This window comes from Scylla paramamosain, chromosome 33 (genome assembly GCF_035594125.1).
Source record: "Scylla paramamosain isolate STU-SP2022 chromosome 33, ASM3559412v1, whole genome shotgun sequence".
NCBI lineage: Eukaryota > Metazoa > Arthropoda > Malacostraca > Decapoda > Portunidae > Scylla > Scylla paramamosain.
This window is the reverse complement of record NC_087183.1, coordinates 11,072,368-11,092,917: the sequence shown is the minus strand read 5'-3', so window position 1 is coordinate 11,092,917 and position 20,550 is coordinate 11,072,368. Positions and strand designations below refer to the sequence as shown.

General features: G+C 42.1%; 6 protein-coding genes across 8 annotated transcripts in view; 1 reads left to right on the top strand and 5 right to left on the bottom strand.

The window, feature by feature from the left end:
• Positions 1–110: 110 nt before the first annotated feature.
• Positions 111–1,226, bottom strand: LOC135089685 (uncharacterized). Of its 2 annotated transcripts, none has more exons than XM_063985600.1 (3): positions 722–1,226; positions 418–566; positions 111–294 (listed from the first exon to the last, which is right to left on the bottom strand). In XM_063985600.1, the coding sequence occupies exons 1-3, from the start codon at positions 818–820 to the stop codon at positions 111–113; spliced, it is 432 nt and encodes a 143-aa protein (XP_063841670.1). In that variant the 5' UTR covers positions 821–1,226. The 2 variants fall into 2 exon arrangements, with proteins under 2 accessions (XP_063841670.1, XP_063841671.1); XM_063985601.1 differs by having other exon boundaries at positions 418–563.
• Positions 1,227–1,250: 24 nt separating this feature from the next.
• Positions 1,251–4,393, bottom strand: LOC135089683 (uncharacterized). Its single transcript, XM_063985595.1, has 3 exons — positions 4,357–4,393; positions 2,021–2,278; positions 1,251–1,748 (listed from the first exon to the last, which is right to left on the bottom strand). Exons 2-3 carry the CDS (start codon positions 2,265–2,267, stop codon positions 1,474–1,476), a joined length of 522 nt encoding a protein of 173 aa, XP_063841665.1. The 5' UTR covers positions 2,268–2,278; positions 4,357–4,393; the 3' UTR covers positions 1,251–1,473.
• LOC135089684 (uncharacterized) overlaps positions 2,890–20,550 on the top strand; it is a 31,319-nt gene continuing 13,658 nt past the window's right edge. Inside the window, exons 1-2 of one of the 2 annotated variants that reach the window (XM_063985597.1) lie at positions 2,892–2,987; positions 3,169–3,308. The gene's annotated coding sequence lies outside the window, so the exon portion shown is untranslated. Of the gene's footprint in view, positions 3,309–20,550 lie in introns of both variants that reach the window. The other variant, XM_063985596.1, reaches the window with a different exon arrangement.
• On the bottom strand, positions 6,326–9,861 carry LOC135089488 (keratin, type I cytoskeletal 9-like). Its single transcript, XM_063985064.1, has 5 exons — positions 9,497–9,861; positions 8,751–8,910; positions 8,052–8,602; positions 7,574–7,827; positions 6,326–6,799 (listed from the first exon to the last, which is right to left on the bottom strand). The coding sequence occupies exons 2-5, from the start codon at positions 8,908–8,910 to the stop codon at positions 6,598–6,600; spliced, it is 1,167 nt and encodes a 388-aa protein (XP_063841134.1). The 5' UTR covers positions 9,497–9,861; the 3' UTR covers positions 6,326–6,597.
• Positions 13,668–16,428, bottom strand: LOC135089486 (uncharacterized). Its single transcript, XM_063985063.1, has 5 exons — positions 16,391–16,428; positions 15,574–15,806; positions 15,165–15,216; positions 14,933–15,064; positions 13,668–14,259 (listed from the first exon to the last, which is right to left on the bottom strand). Exons 2-5 carry the CDS (start codon positions 15,785–15,787, stop codon positions 14,085–14,087), a joined length of 573 nt encoding a protein of 190 aa, XP_063841133.1. The 5' UTR covers positions 15,788–15,806; positions 16,391–16,428; the 3' UTR covers positions 13,668–14,084.
• LOC135089454 (uncharacterized) overlaps positions 18,502–20,550 on the bottom strand; it is a 10,437-nt gene continuing 8,388 nt past the window's right edge. The window contains exons 12-13 of the mRNA XM_063985033.1: positions 19,475–19,573; positions 18,502–18,959 (exon numbers count right to left, since the gene is read on the bottom strand). Coding sequence (XP_063841103.1) covers positions 18,670–18,959; positions 19,475–19,573 — 389 coding nt within the window. The 3' untranslated portion in view covers positions 18,502–18,669. The remainder of the gene's footprint in view (positions 18,960–19,474; positions 19,574–20,550) is intronic.

Sequence of the window (20,550 nt, the reverse complement as noted above, 5' to 3'; positions counted from 1 at the left end):
TCCTATATCCTTCTAGAACTATGTATAGGAAGAGAAAAGATTAACACTCATGCGATCTCTCATCTTCACTACACCTTTTATCTCCCTCTCTTCCTCCTCCATCACCTCCCCTATCTTCTCTCTTCCTCCTGCAGTTGAGTCGAAATCACGTTCACCACTGCCATTAGTTGCCGAGCCGAGTAGGGGCAGCTGCTGTAGGTGGCGCTGCAGGAGGTCCCTCGGTAACCTGTCTGTGTTGCTGCCTCGTACTCCTCCCTGGCGCCGCCCTGCCCCTTCTGCTGCTCCTGCTGGTGCCTGAAAGAGGATGCGAGTAGGTAACTGGGGTGATACTGGTTTTCAATGCTATAAACTACTACTTCTGCTGCTCCTTCTACTACTACTATAACAACAATTACTACTGCTATGATAGTCACTCACCACAACACCTTCAGGATGAATATTTCCTCCGGCAGTAGTGAGAGGCCCTTAGCGGCGCGGGCAGCCACCTCACATACCATTCTGTGGCCGCAGCGGGATGAGTCCACAGCCCGCACCTCCTCGAAGTACTTCTTCTGCGCCTCCGTCTGCTAATAGAGTAAGAAATGAAGGGAAGATAATGACGGAAGGGATAGGGAGGAAGGAATGACATTTGGGAGGGGACAGGAATAACTCTCTCTCTCTCTCTCTCTCTCTCTCTCTCTCTCTCTCTCTCTCTCTCTCTCTCTCTCTCTCTCTCTCTCACCTGGAGGAGTTGGAGGTCGTCAGCTGGAGAAGGAAGGGTAGTATGTCTCCTCCTCCTCCTCCTTCTTCTTTTGCTGGATATCTCATCAACCCGTGACATGTAACTGCTATAGCTGCTGTGTCCTCCTCCTCCTCCTCCTCCTCCTCCTCCTCCTCCTCTTATTATATCTCCTCCATATCCTCCTCCAGCATAGTCTTCCACTCCTCCTCCTCCTCCTCCATATATCTCTACGCCAATATCTCCACCTCCATATCCTCCTCCTCCACCATAGCCACCCCCAACATGACCGCCTCCACCTATACCGCCACCTCCACCACCTCCACCACCACCTCCGCCATGATATCCACCACCACCACCAGCGTATCCGGCGTCGTAGTGGTAAGGTACAGGTATGGTATAAATGACGTGATGACCTGTAGAAGAAGAAGAAGAAGATAAAAAAATTAGACACGTTTTTAATTTTCTTTTCGTTTATGTCTTAAGGCGACCGTTACTTAGCGTTGTAAAGGGGATCAACTGTTATTTTCCAATATTTCTATTCATAGGAGAAGAGGATATGGAAGATATGTAGTGTCAATACAAAAAATTAAAAAAAAGAAAGAAAGAAAAAAGTATACAGAGAAAAACATTATTTACACTTGGTATTGTATTAGCAAAAAAAAATGATGAAGAGTAAGACTAATAAAAAGAAAAAAAAAGAAAGAAAAAAAGTAGTAATAATGAAAGGTTAAACGGTAAAATATAGCAGATAATTAATTCATCTTAACTCCTCCTCCTCCTCCTCCTCCTCCTCCTATGAAGCCTTTACCTTTGCCTCCTCCGCCGCCTTTTCCTCCACCATGCAGTCCACAGCCACCGCAGCCTCCGCCCTTGCCCTTCCCTCCACAACCCCCATAATCACCGTAATCACCGTATCCACCGTAACCACCGTAACCACCGTAGTCTTCGTAGTCACCATAGTCATCGTCATAACCACAGCCGTATCCTCCACAGCCACACTTATGCAGGAGACCAAGTTTCACAGCGCCTGCAGGAGTGGGAAGAAAGAGATTGTGGATTAGTTTTGAAAATGTAGTGTATTAATGTTCACGACTGAGAGAGAGAGAGAGAGAGAGAGAGAGAGAGAGAGAGAGAGAGAGAGAGAGAGAGAGAGAGAGAGAGAGAGAGAGAGTAGTGCATAATGGTAATATAAAAGATAATGATAGAATAAAAATAGATTAACAATATTTTTACAGTCCTATACATCATAGAAATCTCTCTCTCTCTCTCTCTCTCTCTCTCTCTCTCTCTCTCTCTTACCCAGGATGCCAAGGGCTGTCGCTCCCGCCACCGCTCCTGCAGCCACACCAAGTCCACCCAAACCCAGTAGCTTGGCCAGCGCCGGAGCCCCGCCAAGCTTCGCCACCAGCGCTGCCTTCATGCCCTGCAGGATGGTCCAGGCGCCCGATCCGGTCACTAGTACAGCCGATGACTCCGCGTGGGTGGTGAGAAGAGCAGCCATCACAACAGCGACCGCCCCTACCAGCCACCATCGCCTTAACTGCATTGCTTTTTCTTCTGTAGGAGTTGCAGAAGGGAGTGGTTAAATAGGGGTACTACTGCTACTACTACTACTACCATGGACTGATTTCTTATGTGTATGCAGAAAAATGAGAAAGAAAAATAAAGATGATTCATAAAGTTAAAGGAAGTTAAAGAAAGCTGACATTTAATAGATCGTGGGAGGAGGTTTCGTGATAAAAGGGAGACAGAAATAATACTGTCCAGTCACTCACTGTCATGGAGATAAATAGAAAGGTTTTGGAGAAAGGAAATTTTATTAGTGTTAAAATAACTTTGATACGCAAGTGAAAGTGACTGGAAAAGAGAGCAAAGGATGAGACGGTGAAAATATAAAAACAGCACGGTAATGAAAACAAGAAAAGATAGGGAAAGTTATTAAAATTATTTCGGCAAATAAATTTCCTTGTTTATGAGGGTAAAGTTTCAAAGAATAGTACTGCCGCTTTCATTTGATTAATTTGGCAAGGTTTTATAAGTTATTATGAGAAAATAGAATATGAGATGAAAAGATATTTTTTTTTAATAATAAATATAATAATAAAAGCCACAGTTAAATACAATATGAGTAAATGAAGTAAAAAACGCAATTCAGCGGCGCAACCAGTGTGTTTTGATTGTGTGAGTGAAGGCAAGTCTCCCGCCATTTCAATATATTGCCATATACTTTCTCTACTAATTCGTGTCATGAGTGCATGTGAAGCTAGTGAGTAGTGCCCGTATTTCTACCTATCAGAAAATACATGAAACTCTTGAAGATAAATAGAAAAGTGAGGAAAAGGGCGTAATATATGTAATGGCGGCCAGTTTCTCGGTTGGTTGGTGCATGTGGCAGTGTTTATAGTATTTATAAATTAACCGCCTTTATATTATTTTCCTGAGATAAGGCGAGGAGTTCACAGCTACCAGGAATAGTTTGTGTACTTGAGAGGTGATCGAATAACGGGATTAAGGTCTGTTCAAGTGTGCTGCTGTGGGAAAGGAAAACAACAACACTTCGCATAGCCTCGCCCCAAGTAACACATGGGTAAGTGTTCTCGTGCTTATTTTATTTTTTGTTTTTGTTTTACCTGTTGTTTGTATTTATTTATGATGTGTGCTTTAGTTATATACTTGTAATTAGTTGCAGTGATTGATGGTGCCTTTAATAGTAGCGGCAGGGATGACAGGAGTGGTACTGTGTGTTGTTGGTGATACTATACTGAAAACCGTGTGATGTGTGCAGACGTAAGCAGTTTGTAAGGTGTGCATCCAACTCGGTCCATTGCCAACTCGTCCCACCTGATGAACCAACTTGTACTATCAACTGCAACTTTACTGTACTTAAAGCAAGTGTAATGCGTATATATTCGTATATGAACTGTCACATTTTTTTTTTTTTTTCTCTCCAAACCTTGTGACACAGATTCGGCTCGTTTCCAGTCAAACCGTGTGACACTATTTTGTATGAATCAATCAATAAATTCTCGGCAAGCATCGCACTTTGCAGGTTCAATCGTAATGTGTAATTGTGATGGTGGCTGTGACAGTTATGATAGTCGATCACTGATAGTGGCTGAGATCATTATGGTTATTGTATTAGTGGTGGCTTCGTTCATTAATCAGATCGAGCTATAATTATTTTACATTCAGAATATTCATAGTATGTTGGTGTTCTTTGTATCTTCATGTATGACTGAACTGCAAAGAAAATCGCATAAACTTACACATCACAAACTTTTCCAGTAATCACGAGGAAATTAAGAATATATCCAACATTACCTACATGATGATGATGATGATTACTGAGAGTACGTGCAAAACTACGTACCTTTACAAAACCAACATTTCTCATACGTAACAAGTGCTCACCCTCGCAGCACAAAGCCATTGTTAAATACAGTATACGAGTGCAGAAACAACAGTATATTTTAAAGGCAGGAGTTCATGGTTAGCACGTGCAGGTGAGATAACGAACGTAAAATTCCCCTAATGAGGTTGCAGCTACTTGAAAATGTTATAAAAGCAAAGTATTGTAGTCTTCCCTGGCAGATGAAAATTAGTCTAACCCTTATGGTACTGTGGGAATGCCTTACCTGTCTGGTGAAGGTGTGATTTGCATAGGTGGTCGCCTGAAATGAGATGAGTCAGGTGTTGGGAGTCTGCTTTTATATATTCACGGAGTATACGCAGGTCACTTTCAAATGAGATATACCTCCCCCCCTCCTTCCCTCCCTCCTTTCTTTTTCCTTCATTATTTCCCGTCTTTTCGTCTTTCCTTTCTTCTACTTGCCTTTCGCTTTCTCCATTCCTTCCTTCCTACTTTCCTGTCTTTCCCTGCTCCTTTGTTTTAATGTTATGGCCTTCTTCTTGTTCTTGTTCTTGTTCTTGTTCTTGTTCTTCTTCTTGTTCTTCTTGTTCTTCTTTTTCTTCTTTCTTTCTTTCTTTCCTTCTTTCTTTTTTCTTTTCATCTTTATCTCTTCTTCTTCTTCTTCTTCTTCTTCTCTCTAGTTTCTTCTTCTTCTTCTTCTTCATCTCTAGTTTCTTCTTCTTCTTCTTCTTCTTCTTCTTCTTTCTTTTTCTTTTCCTTTTCCTTTTCCCCACTTTCTTTTCTTTCATTCTTCTTCTTCTTCTTCTTCTTCTTCTTCTTCTTCTTCTTCTTCTTCTTCTTCTTCTTCTTCTTCTCCTCCTTCTTCTTCTTCTTCATCATCTTCTTCTTCTTCTTCTTCTTCTTCTTCTTCTTCTTCTTCTTCTTCTTCTTCTTCTTCTTCTTCTTCTCAACAAACAGGTTCTCTCTCTCTCTCTCTCTCTCTCTCTCTCTCTCTCTCTCTCTCTCTCTCTCTCTCTCTCTCTCTCTCTCTCTCTCTCTCTCTCTCTCTCTCTCTCTCTCTCTCTCTCTCTCTCCTTTCCAACACTGTGATGTTTCTACTGTTTATTTTACAAGGCCAACCGTATCCTCCTCCTCCTCCTCCTCCTCCACCTCCTCCTCCTCCTCCTACTCCTCCTCCTCCTCCTCCTCCATGAAAGTATCAGGACGGGTGGAGAAAAGAAAGTGAATGAGTAAACTACAATGCATTAATGATCTAATTAATGATGAATATTGAATGGAAAGTGATTATCTCTCTTGCCAGTACTGTAATATGAGTGTGTGTAATAATAGGATTGTGTCTATTTGCTGTCTCCTCAGTGTCTCAAGTCCCCATCACTCAGTCACGCTGTTAAGTAAATGGCGTGATGGGTTCCGTGGTGCTTTTCCATTCTTCCCTTCACTGTTTCTTCAAGATGTCCATGGCCACTGTGGGAAAATTTTTACCTTTGTTTTCTTAACTTTTTTCTTTTGAGTATCCAGTGACAGTGCAGGAAAATGATGCTTTTCTTTCTTTTCTTTTTTTTTCTTTTCCCAGATCTGCCGAATGCGTATTGTGGGAAAACTGCTTTCTTTGTATCTCTTTCATTCATTCATCCATTCATATATACCTATTTTTTTTTTATTAAGATCTCCGTGAAAGGTGACAGTCCTTATTGTCTATAGTCACTTCATGGAAACAGTGATCAATAGAACTTAACAAAACTTGACAGAACTTAACTCGTAAATACCAGATATCTGAGTCACACTACTACTACTACTACTACTACTACTACTACTACTACTACTACTACTACTACTACTACTACTACAACTACTATTTTCTTTAACTCGTTTTAGCTTTCTCTGTTTTTGTGTTCTGTGTCATCGTCTTGGGAAGGATGAAGAGAGTGAGGGAGGAAGGGAAGGAGGGAGGAAGGGGGGGAGGGAGGGAGGGAGGGACACGGTGGAAGAAAGTGACGTATTTTATCCAGATTGTTGATTTTGTGAGAATCTGGTTCAAGTAGTGGAATGACAAGGCGAGAGAGAGAGAGAGAGAGAGAGAGAGAGAGAGAGAGAGAGAGAGAGAGAGAGAGAGAGAGAGAGAGAGAGTAGAAATGTATCTTACCTAATTAGTGTTTAAAATAGGTACTACTTTTACACACACACACACACACACACACACACACACACACACACACACACTGTAAACAACTACAACTGTTACAACTACACTTTTATTAGCTAGATCATCCACAACACACACACTTATATACACGCCGTCACTCTATTTGAAAACATACTTAACTTAATATAAAAATGCAAAACATGCCCTTAGCTGAGAGACAGAAAAAAAAAAATATATATAAAACTCTGAAAAACATAACTTACAGAAAAATATAAAACCTCTTAACCTGAGAGATAGTAACGAGAAATAGAGCTTAATTTAATCCACCGTCTCGAACCACATGTGAAGCTTCGAACAAATGCTTCACTGGGCTTCGGCGACCTCTCTCACGACCTCCATGACCCCATTGGCAGTGAAGGGGCACTTAGGGTAAAGTTTGGAGCACTGGGCACCTCCTCTCCCTTCCTCTGATGCCCTCCACAGCCTTGCCATGCCCGAAGCTGCTTCACGCTGGTTCGCTTGGTCGTCTCCAGGCTTCATGTTCAGATTCTTGCTGCCTTCGCTTCTGTGGTGCGACAAGAGGGTGTTTGTGTGTTAGTGGTGTAATGAGGTGAAGATTTCTGTTGTTATTGTTTCAGCTTTTTACTATTGGCCAATTTTTTTTTTTTTTTCTCAATCACCTACAAGAATTTAAACACATTGCTGTACTACATTGTTTTTTTTAAAGTTTAGTAACCTAGAAAGACAAAATTAACCTACTGTATATTCTTCTTATGTGCTTTAGTTTCCTACATACAGTTCTGTACTAGAAAAGACTATTATTATTATTGTAATTATTATTTTTTTTTTTTTGTCCATTCAAGAATTTTTCATTACACTTCCTTGAATGTTAGCAAAAGAACATTCACAACACCAAAAGAGGTAAAGCAGTCAGTCGTTTTAGATATTTGTGAGAATGCTTTGAAGATGGAGGAGGGAGAAAATAAGAGTACAGTGAGGGAGAGAAAAGAGCGAAAGACGTACATGATAAAGGCAAGTCGTGATGGAATAGAGAACTGAAGAAGGCATGATAAAGGAAGAAAGAATGAAATAATAATAATAATAAAATCGAGGAGTCATTGGAAAGGTGACACGAAGGCGAAGAAGGAAAAAGTAAGAAAGAAGAGGAAGAGAAAGAAGAAAAAGAAGGAAAAGGAAAGAGGAAAATGATTATAAAAACAGAATTACCGTATAATTTTACTAAACCAGAGAGAGAGAGAGAGAGAGAGAGAGAGAGAGAGAGAGAGAGAGAGAGAGAGAGAGAGAGAGAGAGAGAGAGGACTAGGACGAGAACACCCACCTGACGAAGGAAAGCACTGCCTGATGGGGGGGCGGGAGGAGACCAGGGGAGCGGGAAGCCAACTCACACACAAGCATACGAGCACACCCCAAATGGTCCTCCCCCAGCAGCAGCTCCACCTCCTCCTCCTCCTCCTTCTCCTCCTCCTCCTCCCCCTTCTCTCCCTCCTTAGCTCCCTCAAGTTTGTGTTTCTGTTCTGCCTTCAGTTCTTCAGTCTCTCCCTTCTTCCAGTCCTTGTTCTCGCTGCTTTTGTTCTGTTAGGGTTTGGGGTGAAGTTGTTGTTATTGTTGTTTTTTGTTGTTATTATGATTATTATTATTATTGTTGTTGTTGCTATTGTTTTGTTTATTTATGTATTTCTAGTGCTGTTTCTACTACTACTACTTTTACTACTACTACTACTACTACTACTACTACTACTACTACTACTACTACTACTACTACTACTACTACTACTACTACTACTACTACTACACACCTGCACATCCCGGCGGCGTCTGGCATGTCCAAGGGGCACGGGATACGCCCCACCCCCACCGTACCCACCCCCAACCCCGCCATGACCCACTTCGAAACTGTCACCCCCACCGAACCCACCCCCATGCCCGCCATTAATGAATCCCCCCCCATATCCACCCCCAGAGCCCCCCCCATACCCACTACCAGATCCCCCATACCCACCATGGCCGTGCTCCCCGCTACCATACCCACCATACCCACCTCCACTGTTGCCATATCCACCTCCACTGTTGCCATATCCACCTCCACTGTGCCCATATCCACCTCCACTGTTGCCATATCCACCTCCACTGTGCCCATACCCACCTCCACTGTGCCCATACCCCACCTCGTGACTCCCATACCCACTGTAACTACTGCCACCATACCCATAGCTTCCCTTACCATACCCGCCTCCATGCCCCTTCCCATACCCGTAGCCCCCCCCATAGTGCCCCTTGTTGTAGCCCCCATAGCCGCCACGGTACCCCCCGCCATACCCGCCGTAGAATTTCTTCTTGAGGGCCACACCTGCGGGAGAGAGAGAGAGAGAGAGAGAGAGAGAGAGAGAGAGAGAGAGAGAGAGAGAGAGATTAATAATTGTATGGGATTAGCACAAGTATTATAACAAAAGTGTATTAAGATCCTCCTCCTCCTCCTCCTCCTTAGGCCTACTCACCAATGCCCACAGCCCCCAGTAGGCCCAGGGTAGCGAGGGCGCCGGAACTGAGCGTGGCAGCTGTAAGGGCAGTGCCAAAGAGACCCTCAGCTGGAGGTGCCAGGGGAAGCAGGCACCCCGCCACCACCACCACCGCCACCACCAACCGCCTCAGCCGCATCTGGGAGAGAGAGAGAGAGAGAGAGAGAGAGAGAGAGAGAGAGAGAGAGAGAGAGAGAGAGAGAGAGAGAGGAGAGAGAGAGAGAGTTTACAATTAATGCTTTCTTTAATGTATGGTATTTAATTTTTGTTATTGTTCTTAAGATGTTCCCTATTCCCTCCCTCTCTCTTCCTTCCTTTCTTCCTTCCTTCCTTCCTTCCTTCCTTCCTTCCTTCCTTCCTTCCTTCCTTCCTTCCTTCCTTCCTTCCTTCCTTCCTTCCTTCCTTCCTTCACTTCCCCTCACTTCCTCTCTCCCTTCTATGTCCAGATTCCTCTCTTTTCCCCTCCCCCCTTTTTTCTTTCCTATCTTCCTATTCCTTCCCTTCCATTTCCACCCTTTCCTCTCCTTCCTCTTGCTTTATCAGTAATTCCTATTCCTCTTCTGCAGTCACGTCTTTCTCTTCTTGTTTTCCTTTTTCTATTTTTCTCTTTCTCTTACTCTATTCTTCCTCTTTTCATTAGTCACCTCTTTCTTCCCCCTTTTCCTTCTCTTCCTTTCCTCTTTCCTCCTCTTTCCTCCTCTGCCTCCCTCCCTCCCTCCTCTCACCCTTGGCACTGGTAATATGAGCCTCTTCTTCCTTCCTCTCTCACACTCCTCTCGGACACCTCTTCCTCTTGGTACTCTTGAAATTTCTTGAATGTTCCTCTTGGCAGTGCAGATATTCTCTTTTCAATCACTAAGTCTTCATTACTCTTGATACCTCTTGGACCATTATTATCTCCTTGTTCCTCTTGCTTTCCTCTTGCTTTACCGTTATCACTGTATTCCTAGTTGAAGTATCAGGATCAAATATTTTTAATCCTCTTATATCTCTTGAATCCTCCTTGGTAGTGGCACTCTTCCTCTTGGGTCTGATGGTGGCACTCTTGAACGCTCGATTGGCACTGGGGAGGCACTGTCGGCGGCGTGAGGGCTGCAGGGCGAGTGGTGATTGCCAAGGGTGTGTTGTGTTATATAGGGAGGGTCTGGGTGGTGTAGTGAGGTTTATCACACAATGGAGGGAGGATTTCCGCAGCTTTTCTTCCTCTCTCTCTCTCTCTCTTTCTCTCTCTCTCTCTCTCTCTCTCTCTCTCTCTCTCTCTCTCTCTCTCTCTGTTTTTTCTATTTTTATTGTGATATGTTTGTTTTGTCTCTGAGTTGTTGTTGTTGTTGTTGTTGTTGTTGTTGTTGTTGTTGTAAATTAAAAGTTGGTATATTACTCAAAAAATGTACATATAGTTTTCTCCTCCTCCTCCTCCTCCTCCTCCTCCTCCTCCTCCTCCTCCTCCTCCTCCTCCTCCTCCTCCTCCTCCTGCAGCTTTTCCCGCGGTCACAAAGGCGTCGCTAATACGTTACCTGATACGCCTCTACCTGTGTTTATTTAATGCTGGTGTTTGTTGCGCCACCCATTGTTTTGAGGAGCAGGAGGAGGAGGAGGAGGAGGTATTGGTAAAGAGAAAAATAATTGTGAGGGGTGAAGAATGGGAGTTAATGGGTGGTGATATGGGAGGAGGAGGAGGAGGAGGAGGAGGAGGAGGAGGAGGAGGAGGAGGAGGAGGAGGAGGAGGAGGAGGAAGGGAGACAAAGATGAAGTGAGGAAAACAAGGAATAAGAAATAAGAGAATTTTTCGATACTATGCTCTCTCTCTCTCTCTCTCTCTCTCTCTCTCTCTCTCTCTCTCTCTCTCTCTGGTAATAAATAAAACAGATTAAGGAATAATTGCAGGTTCTTTAATTCCTCCCTCCATCCCTCCCCCTTATCTTCCCCTCCCTCCCTCCCTCCCTTTTCTTCCCATTCTCACATTCATTCCCTCACTAATTATTTCCTCATACATGTAATTGAGAAATGGAGAAGTCACACTTTCTTCCTCCCTCCCTCCCCTCCCTTCCCTCCCTCTTCCTCTTTCTCTTCCTCTTCCTCTCTTCCTTGTCCCTTTCTCTCTCTCACACCCTTGATCTTGTTTGGTTTTCTTTCCTTTTCTCATCCCTCTCATCCGGTTGCGAAGGAGGAAGGAAAGGAGGAGGAAGGAAAGGAGGAGGAGGAGGAGGAGGAGGAAGAGGAGGAGGAGGAGGAGGAGGTATGTATCAGAATTTGTATCCTTAGTATGGATTTAAATAGAAAGCGTGGGATCTCTCTCTCTCTCTCTCTCTCTCTCTCTCTCTCTCTCTCTCTCTCTCTCTCTCTCTCTCTCTCTCTCTCTCTCCCCGTTTTTCTCTTCCTTGTTTTTGTTTTCATTGACTTTTTCCTTCGTTCTTTTTTTCTTATTTTTTCTTTCTCCCTTCTTCTCCCTTCTCTCTCTCTCTCTCTCTCTCTCTCTCTCTCTCTCTCTCTCTCTCTCTCTCTCTCTCTCTCTCTCTCTCTCTCTCTCTCTCTCAAAGTACAATAGTATTCTTAGTGTGTGGGTGGAGGAAGAGGAGGAGGGACGTCGTGAGATATGGAGAGGGAAGGAGAGAAAGGGGGAGGGAGGGAGTGAGGGAGGAAAAGTGAAGGAAAGGAGGGAAAGTGTAATCACCAGTGTTGTTGTAGTGGTGTTTGTCCTCCTGATACTGCTGGTGGTGTTCTGTGTGAGGTGTCTCGTTTTCTTTCTGTATGTCTCGTTTTCTTTCTGTATGCCTCGTTTTCTTTCTGTATGCCTCGTTTTCTTTCTGTATGTCTCGTTTTCTTCCGCCATCACAACACCGGACGTGGCGCTCTGGCCGTTTCATTTATTCATTTATCTATTTATTTTTCTTAAGGAGATAAAAGCGTAAGGGAATAAGAGCATGATGAGACAAGGGAAGCTGCAAGAAGCCGTCAGGTCTACACGTGGGAGTCCCCCCAGCCATAACTTATCCAATGAGTGAATTAATGATAACTGTGGGATTTTGTTTATGGCCTTGTGAGTTGTAAATGTATGCAAATGATACTACCATTACAACAGCGTCTGGTTTTGCACATTTTTAAGGGCGGCCCAAGTTTTTTATTTTATTTATTTATTTATTTTTATATCTGTATTTTGCTAATGACCATTACCGAACTTCATGTGGTTACTGGCTGTTGATCAGAGTGAAGGGAATTAACATGTCATTGTATTGGGAAAGTAACTACACAAGATTATAAGCATTTTCAATAATAAAGAAAAATAATAATAATAAATAAATAAATAAAACGAAAAAAAAAAAATTGACAGATTGAAATAAATAAATAAACAAGATAAACAGATGAATAAATATATGGATAGATAAATAAAGGCATATCATAGCATCTCTTTTGGCCCTCGTGTTTTTCCTTATCGGAGTGATGTGGGAACCAGACTTTTCTTAAACAAATTCTCTATGCTCCCTGTCCTATCTGCCTTGCGTATGAAACCAAATAAGTAAATGATAGTAATTTAATCCTCCTGTGGCATCGAGAATCAAATCAAACTGATGTGTTACCAAAGAAATTAATTTATCTTTTACTGTGTTTAATTAAATGGCAAATCGACTTATTCCTATTTATCATCGTTGGAACTCCATTGTGTTACGTATATGAAGTTTGAGTGGCGTGAGCATTATGAACTTGCAATTATAATGATAAGTTTAGGGAGTCTTTGTTTATTTTTTTCAGTCCTGCATAACATCCCTTCATGCGGTCACGCGGAGATGGTTCAGTGCGGCTCTAGCTGAGAAATGAAAGGAGTCGGAATCTTTCAGTAAATTCCCGTGTGCAGAAGATGGTCGAGTTTGATAAATCGTTGCTTAAAAAAAAATAGATAAATAAATAAATAGATAATAAATAAATAAAATAAATAAATGAATAAAAAAACTGAGAGAAGAAAAGGAAATCAAAACAAAGTGAATTAAATTAAATATAATGAAAAATGTCAAAAGGGGAGACCAAAAATAGACGTTTAAAAAGTCATTATCGACAGAGAGAGAGAGAGAGAGAGAGGAGAGAGAGAGAGAGAGAGAGAGAGAGAGAGAGAGAGAGAGAGAGAGATTTTAAGATAGCAACAGACCAGCAGGAAGCAGTTTAAGAGTTAGAATCGTGAGGAATGCGGCGGTAGAGGGGTGAGGTAGAATTAGAAAGAAGTGTCTACATGTCAGGAAGGAAATGAAAGTGGAAGGAAGGATCTCGCCCGAAGGAACTCCCACTTATGGCCCGTCAGGAAAGGGTGGAGTTCCGTAGGGTGGGTGACAACTTTCCCTTCGTATATCCTTTAGTGGTGGTGGGTGGTGGTGGTGGTGAGAAGGAATATGCAGAAATAGTATTGGTGTTGATGGTGGTGGTGGTGGTGGTGGTGGTGGTTGTGGCAGTAGTTGTATTAGTAATGGTGGTGGTAGTGGTGGGAATATTGCAGTGATGGTGGTGATAGTGGTGGTGGTGGTGGTGGTGGTGGTGGTGGTGGTAGTAGTAGTAGTAGTAGTAGTGATGGTGGTGGTGGTGGTGGTGGTTCTTGTCGTGGTCATAGTTAAATATGGCTTATTTTTAAACTGAACGTGTGTGTGTGTGTGTGTGTGTGTGTGTGTGTGTGTGTGGTGTGTGTGTGTGTGTGTGTGTGTGTGTGTGTGTGCGTGCGTGCGTGGTTATAGCTAATTAGATCGTCTGTCTCGTGTCCGGGTGTTTTACTTAGTAATTAGCGTAATTGCCGCTGTTATTACTGTCTTTTAAAAGCGAGAGGAACACAGATTGTTTACAAAATGACCTAATGGCGACTGTGTGTGTGTGTGTGTGTGTGTGTTTAAGTATACTGGTTCAAATACAACATACTTATATCACTTTCATATTTATTTTTAGAAGTGACACTCAAATTAATGACAATACACAATTACGTATAATAAAATCGATATCTTTTCTTATATATATTAACTTCGAAACCTTAACGTATCATCACCCTTCCTTCCACAGACAGATACATAGATAGATAGGAAGATACACAGATAGAAGATTCATTGACTATAGTTTCAATACACACTCGTAAAAAAGTATATAACACTTTTGAATGTATATATCTGACAAGTACACACATAAAACGCACCTTCCTTTTCTCTTCCTCTCTTTCCCTTCCTTTCCCTTCCCTTCTCTCCCTTTTCCTATCCTCTCCTCTCCTTTCCTATCCATCTCTTTCCTTTCCTCTCCTTTCCCGTTCACTTCCCATACAAACTTGTACTCCATCACCATGCCACAAATTCCCTAATCGAGGTCCAGGTCGAGGGTGGCCAGGTACTCGTTGACCTCGGCGTGGGTCAGAGGGCAGGAGCGGTAGAGGTCAAAGCAGTCCTTGCCGTGCTGGCCCAGGATGGCGGCAGACTCGTAGAGGACTGAGGGGTGCGTAAAGTCAGAGGGCCCTGCTTCCTGTGGCTTCTCCCTGCGAGTTTAATGGGGCTTGAGTGGTGTTGTGTGGGTGATGTGGGTGGGTATTGGAGCTTCGTGGGTGAAATGAACGCCTCCTAAGGGATACCGAGTGTGGGCTGTGTGGTTTGTATGGGGGTGGTAATGTTGCGGGACGTCTGCTTGAAGTGGGTGCCGCAAGGTTAAAATGTTAGGGTAAGTAAGGGTTGAAAGCGATGTGCACAAGTCAAGAAATGAAGGAATCAGTATTAATTTTACTGATTTTTTTTTTTTTTCCTGTTTCTCTACAAAGGGATGTGTTAAAAATCCGAGTGCAAAGCAAATATAGAAAGTTAAGATTCGAGAGAGAGAGAGAGAGAGAGAGAGAGAGAGAGAGAGAGAGAGAGAGAGAGAGAGAGAGAGAGAGAGAGAGAGAGAGAGAGAGAGAGGTTCCGGATAGAGTAAGGACAGCCACACTAGACAAGAGAAAACGAGTATATTTAAACAGTAACTAAAAAAAAAAAAAAGCAACCTTTTATCCAATGGAAGACCTAACATTTCTTTTGATGCGGTAAAAAAAAGAAAAAAAGACAGAAAACGAGGAGACGGGATTTAAAAGAGAAAACGAGGAAGAATCGAGCATTTACAGGAGAAAACGAGGAAGAGACGTGGATTTAAAGGGTGACTCAAGAATTCTCACGACTCCTTACCCGATGAGGAGGCGGATGCTGTTTTCAGTGGGGGTAAGGGTGTTCTTGTCCTTCTTGAAGACCTCGCAGACGTGCCTCATGCCGCAGCCCTGGGTGTCCACGGTAGCCACCATCGCCAGCACCTCCTCCACCCTGCAGGACAGTAGTAGTTGTGACAGTGGTGGTAGTGTGCGATAGTTGTTGTGTTTCAGGCTTTTGGGTTGAGTGAATGTTAGGTGTCGCAACAACTTACTTTTCATCCCGAATAGCCCTCCTGTGGCGCCCATAGGTGGTCTTCCTGCTGTCTGTTGAGAGAGAGAGAGAGAGAGAGAGAGAGAGAGAGAGAGAGAGAGAGAGAGAGAGAGAGAGAGTCAGAACGTAATTACTCAGTCGCTCAAAGCTAAAAAACAAACATAGAATCGTAAAATAAAAGTAAAGTAAGTGGATAAATAACTGGGTAAGTGAATACATTACATTGATAGATGATAGAAAATGGACACCTAATAAACGTTAACATTTTCTAGACGTCGACCAGAAACTGAACAATAAATACAAATAAAAGCAAACATTAATTTTTCACACGTTTTCATTACATTGCATTATTCCCTTCCCCAATCTTCTCCAGTCCCCGCTCCTCCTCCTCCTCCTCCTCCTCCTCTTACCACGTTTGGCAGCCACCAACGCCACAGCCGTCGCCCCGAGCGCAACGGCACCAAGGCCAGCGGCGGCGGCGGCTCCTGCGGCGGAGAGGCCGACGGAGGTGGTGATGCCCCCGGTGGTGACGACGGGAACCACCAGCGTGCCGGCCCCCTGCACCACCACGCCCACCATGGCCACCACCACCACACCCATCATCGCTGCCACGGACGCCTGCATGGTGCTGTACACGTGTTATCTGAGAAATATAAGGATTTTAATAAGGGAGGATGTGTTAAGTTGTCAAGCCTATAAGTGTTAGTTTTTGTATATATGAGTGTTTCTTTATAATTCTCATCTGTTTATGCGTGGCTCCTTCTACTGTGGGTGTTGATATATAGGGATTTATTGAAGATTTATTGAAAGATGAGAAGTTTTTAGTGGTGATGGTGATTAAATTATCAGTATTTTTATTATTGTTATGTGTGTTGCTTCTGCTGTTATTCCCGCGCACCTGTTGGACCAAAGAACAGTTGATTTGACCTTGTGGCTTGTCTACATAATGGTGATCCACAATATTTTTTTTAGAACGCCGCCAAAAGTTTGTGCCGCTACATAAACCTACGGGAGACTCTCATGACATTTCATTAAGTCTACGGATACGGTTTGCCATTTTCGTTAAGTCTGTGGGGATTATTTGCCGCGTTTCATTGAGTATATAGAAGACTTAGGTACACTTTTGAAATTACACGTTGTTGGATTATTATGGAGAAATGTCTAGTTGTTGCTCTTACTACTACTACTACTACTACTACTACTACTACTACTGCCTCTATTACTCACTGGTTTTTGTGGTACTGAAGTTAAGTCGTTGGAAGGAGAGGACGAGTGATGACTGAGGGAGAGACGTTCACTTATATACCTGTGTCTCTCTCACCTGTCACCTTGGTTGTCTCCTCCCTCCCTTCCTTCACCTCCTCTCCTCTCCCTTCCCGCTCTTCCCTCCCGTCCTTCCCTTCCACTCATCCATCACAAACCGCGGCCCCCTCTTCTTTCTACATCTGTTGTCTCTCTCTCTCTCTCTCTCTCTCTCTCTCTCTCTCTCTCTCTCTCTCTCTCTCTCTCTCTCTCTCTCTCTCTCTCTCTCTCTCTCTCTCTCTCTCTCTCTCTCTCTCTCTCTCTCTCTCTCTCTCTCTCTCTCTCTCTCTCTCTATTACCACTAATAGCCTTCAGTCAAACACACACACACACACACACACACACACACACACACACACACACACACACACACACACACACACACACACACACACACACACACACACACACACACACACACACACACACACATTTGCAAACTCTTAAAATATTTACATATGCGGTTGCTTGTTAATAGGAGAGGAGATCGGGGAAAGGGAGTGTGTGTGTGTGTGTGTGTGTGTGTGTGTGTGTGTGTGTGTGTGTGTGTGTGTGTGTGTGTGTGTGTGTGTGTGTGTGTGTTTTCTCTCTGTAACACGTACGAAAAATTTACATGTAATCGAAACGTGATTGCAGTACAAGTGATTGGTAGTAATAGTAGTAGTAGTTGTAGTTGTTGTTGTTGTTGTTGTTGTTGTTGTTGTTGTTGTTGTTGTTGTAATACCTAAGATTCATTATTTCTTCCTTTATTCATTCCTTACTACTTGAATTTCTACTTTCTTTCATTATTCCTCCTTTCTTTCGCTCTTTTCTTCATTCCTTTATCCTTCCATTCTTTTATTTTTTTCTTTTCCCTGATTTCATTACATTTCATCTCCTTTTTTTTTATTATTTTGTGCTGAGTTACGAAGCTTACCCTGATTGGCTCCCTGCGCGGTGACGTCACAACGGGGACTGCCTCCTATTGGTGCGCGCATTTTAGGGTTGGGTACAGGAAAACTGAGATGCTATTTGGTGCTTTAAGGAAAGTTTGCTGATATTGTGTGTGTGGGGCGTCACTCCTGCTGTCTGCTGGCTTGTTGTTGTTGTTGTTGTTGTTGTTGTTGTTGTTGTTGTTGTTGTTGTTGTTTTCTTGTTTTTCTTGATCATCATTTATTAATTTTTTTCTTCTTATTCAACATTGTTATTATTATTATTATTATTTATTTTTTTTTATACAGGGGAGGTAAAAAAAGCGACAGGAATGACGATGAAAAAACAGGAAACTGAAAGCAAAAATATGCATCCAAAAAATGATGCTAAGAAGGAAGGAAAAGACAGAAAAAGTAATGAAATAAAAAAAAATAATAATAAATTCTTGTCGTTCATTGGCTGCGTGGTCCTATGACGTACTAAGAGGAGTGTTGCACCAGAGAGAGAGAGAGAGAGAGAGAGAGAGAGAGAGAGAGAGAGAGAGAGAGAGAGAGAGAGAGAGTGTGCGTGTGTGTGTGTGTGTGTGTGTGTGTGTGTGTGTGTGTGTGTGTGTGTGTGTGTGTGTGTGTGTGTACTCCAGCGGTGAAACTATATGCAAATACACGTACAGTTTTCTTATAAATTAATTCTATATATATATATATATATATATATATATATATATATATATATATATATATATATATATATATATATATATATATATATATATATATATATATATATATATATATATATATATATATAAAACAAAAGGAAAATTAAATGTCTTAGTTGGATGAAAGCTTACCTATGTATTTTGGGGTCGATTATATACATATTACTTATACACTAGATTGAGTATACATTTTTTTGCTTATACATTAACTTATGATTATGTATGTATGTTTTGCAAATACCAAAGTCCGTTTTCTGTTGCTTCTTGTCCTTATTTTTTTTTTTTTTCTTGTTCTTTTGTTACTGTTACTGTTACTGTTGTTATTGTTGTTGTTGTTGTTGTTGTTGTTGTTGTTGTTGTTGTTGTTGTTGTTACTACTGCTGCTCTTCTTCGTCTTTCTTTTTTTCTTCTTCTTCTTCTTCTTCTTCTTCTTCTTCTTCTTCTTCTTCTTCTTCTTCTTCTTCTTTTTCTTCTTCTTCTTCTTCTTCTTCATCTTCATCTTCATCTTCTTGACTTCTTCTTGACTTCTTCTTCTTCTTCTTCTTCTTGACTCCTCCTCCTCACAACACGCCCCTCAGCAGAAGTTAATATTGAGACCATTGACGGTGCACATGGCGGAGACAGAGATGGTGACGGAGCGGTTGGTGGAGAAGGTGGTGACGGTGACGGTGGTGCTAGCGGTCCGCCATATCGTGAAGAACTTCCCTATGTCACTCTCCTTTGCTTCCTCCTCCTCCTCCTGCTGCCCCTCCTTCAGCGGTCCACTTGGGAACAGCTCGACTTGTACATCCTGATCTCGAAGCCCACGAATACGACGCAGACGACGACCCATGCACTCCATCGTAGCCCCCGCCGTGCTGGCAGCTGTGGTGGTGGTGGTGGTGGTGGTGGTAGTGCTAAATCTTACCCTAATCTAATCTGGTCTAGTTATATTAGGTAATCTAACTGGACTTAATCTAACCGAACCTTAACAAAGCAAACCTAATCTTGGCTTACCTAACCTCACCTTATCTTAGCAAACCTAACTTTACCTTACCTTAATTAACCTAACCTTACCTTTCCTTAATTAACCTAACCTTACCTTTCCTTAATTAATTAACTTTATCTTTCCTTACCTTACTTTACCCTGGCTTGTCTTACCTTAACTTATCTACTACTACTACTACTACTACTACTACTACTACTACTACTACTACTACTACTACTACTACTACTACTACTACTACTACAAATACAACAGCAATAACAACAATCCTCTTTTCCATATACGAAATAGGCACGTCAGAAGCACACACACACAAAAAAAAAAAAATAAATAAATAAATAAATGATTTGCCGTTGTCCCACAAAAGTCAAACAAGGACAAGGCCTCCACTCACTGGTGTAGCAGGTGTAGGGCACGGTGGAGGTGAACGAGGAGAGGAAGGTCCAGGTGGTGGTGGATTGCGCTTTGTTCAAGAAGAATCTGCCGGGCATCTCTGTTAATTAACGAGAACGAAATTATTGTTATTATGTTATTATTTTTGTATATGTTAGAGGAAGACTGGCCAAGAGCAACAAAATGTACATATAAAAAAAAATAAAATAAAGTAAAAAGTCTAATGATTTTGGTGGACTGTGCTCTGCTGAAAAAGGAACAAAAACGAGATGATTTTATTTATTTATTTATTTATTTATCTATTTATTTATTTTGTATATGTAAGAGGGGTACTGGCCAAGTGCAACAAAATGTATTAAGAAAAAAAAAATTTCCCCTGAGGTGCCAGTCCCTGAAGAAGAAGGTCCAGAAGGATTACCTTTGTGGTGACGTGAAGATAATGGTGGTAATTATTATGTTGAATGGTGATAGTGATGTCTGGTGTCTTTGTACCTCGCGATGGAAGTAGCTAAACGTATAAGATGTAAGGAGAAAGTTAAGGATAAAGGGGGAGGAGAAAGGAAAGTAAATATAGGGAAAACTACACGCAATGGTGATGATAACAGTGAAAAAGTAACATTGTAAGGAAAATGAAATGCTTGAATGTACTGTATCTCTCTCTCTCTCTCTCTCTCTCTCTCTCTCTCTCTCTCTCTCTCTCTCTCTCTCTCTCTCTCTCTCTCTCTCTCTCTCTCTCTCTCTCTCTCTCTCTCTCTCTCTCTCTCTCTCTCTCTCTCTCTCTCTCTCTCTCTCTCAACATTAATTATTACAAAGCATAAATTTTTACGTTTATTTATAGAACCATTTACAAAGCCATATACTTGCAATAATCAACAAATTGCCCCAAAAAATTGAAAATACTCTCTCTTGACGTCTTTCGCAGTTGTGGCGGCTTGGGGCACCACACATATACTTAAGGCCATGCAGTCTTTCCATTTAAATTTCTCTAGATTATGCAACAATCCGCAGCACTAAAAGCAATGTAAGGAATCTTTATAACCATCTACAAGAAAGAAGAGGATGAAAAAAAGAATGGAT

What these genes read in the sequence shown, in the direction of transcription:
- LOC135089488 (XM_063985064.1), bottom strand. Translation starts at nt 8,910, where the DNA reads ATGCGGCTGAGGCGGTTGGTGGTGGCGGTGGTGGTGGTGGCGGGGTGC. An exon ending in ACTGGGGGCTGTGGGCATTG is followed by an intron (nt 8,603 to 8,750) that starts GTGAGTAGGCCT and finishes TCTCTCCCGCAG; the next exon opens with GTGTGGCCCTCAAGAAGAAA. An exon ending in GACGCCGCCGGGATGTGCAG is followed by an intron (nt 7,828 to 8,051) that starts GTGTGTAGTAGT and finishes AAACCCTAACAG; the next exon opens with AACAAAAGCAGCGAGAACAA.
- LOC135089486 (XM_063985063.1), bottom strand. Translation starts at nt 15,787, where the DNA reads ATGCAGGCGTCCGTGGCAGCGATGATGGGTGTGGTGGTGGTGGCCATG. An exon ending in GTTGGTGGCTGCCAAACGTG is followed by an intron (nt 15,217 to 15,573) that starts GTAAGAGGAGGA and finishes CTCTCTCAACAG; the next exon opens with ACAGCAGGAAGACCACCTAT. An exon ending in AGCATCCGCCTCCTCATCGG is followed by an intron (nt 14,260 to 14,932) that starts GTAAGGAGTCGT and finishes TTAAACTCGCAG; the next exon opens with GGAGAAGCCACAGGAAGCAG.
- LOC135089683 (XM_063985595.1), bottom strand. Translation starts at nt 2,267, where the DNA reads ATGCAGTTAAGGCGATGGTGGCTGGTAGGGGCGGTCGCTGTTGTGATG. An exon ending in GACAGCCCTTGGCATCCTGG is followed by an intron (nt 1,749 to 2,020) that starts GTAAGAGAGAGA and finishes CCACTCCTGCAG; the next exon opens with GCGCTGTGAAACTTGGTCTC.
- LOC135089685 (XM_063985600.1), bottom strand. Translation starts at nt 820, where the DNA reads ATGTCACGGGTTGATGAGATATCCAGCAAAAGAAGAAGGAGGAGGAGG. An exon ending in ACGACCTCCAACTCCTCCAG is followed by an intron (nt 567 to 721) that starts GTGAGAGAGAGA and finishes TTACTCTATTAG; the next exon opens with CAGACGGAGGCGCAGAAGAA. An exon ending in TTCATCCTGAAGGTGTTGTG is followed by an intron (nt 295 to 417) that starts GTGAGTGACTAT and finishes ATCCTCTTTCAG; the next exon opens with GCACCAGCAGGAGCAGCAGA.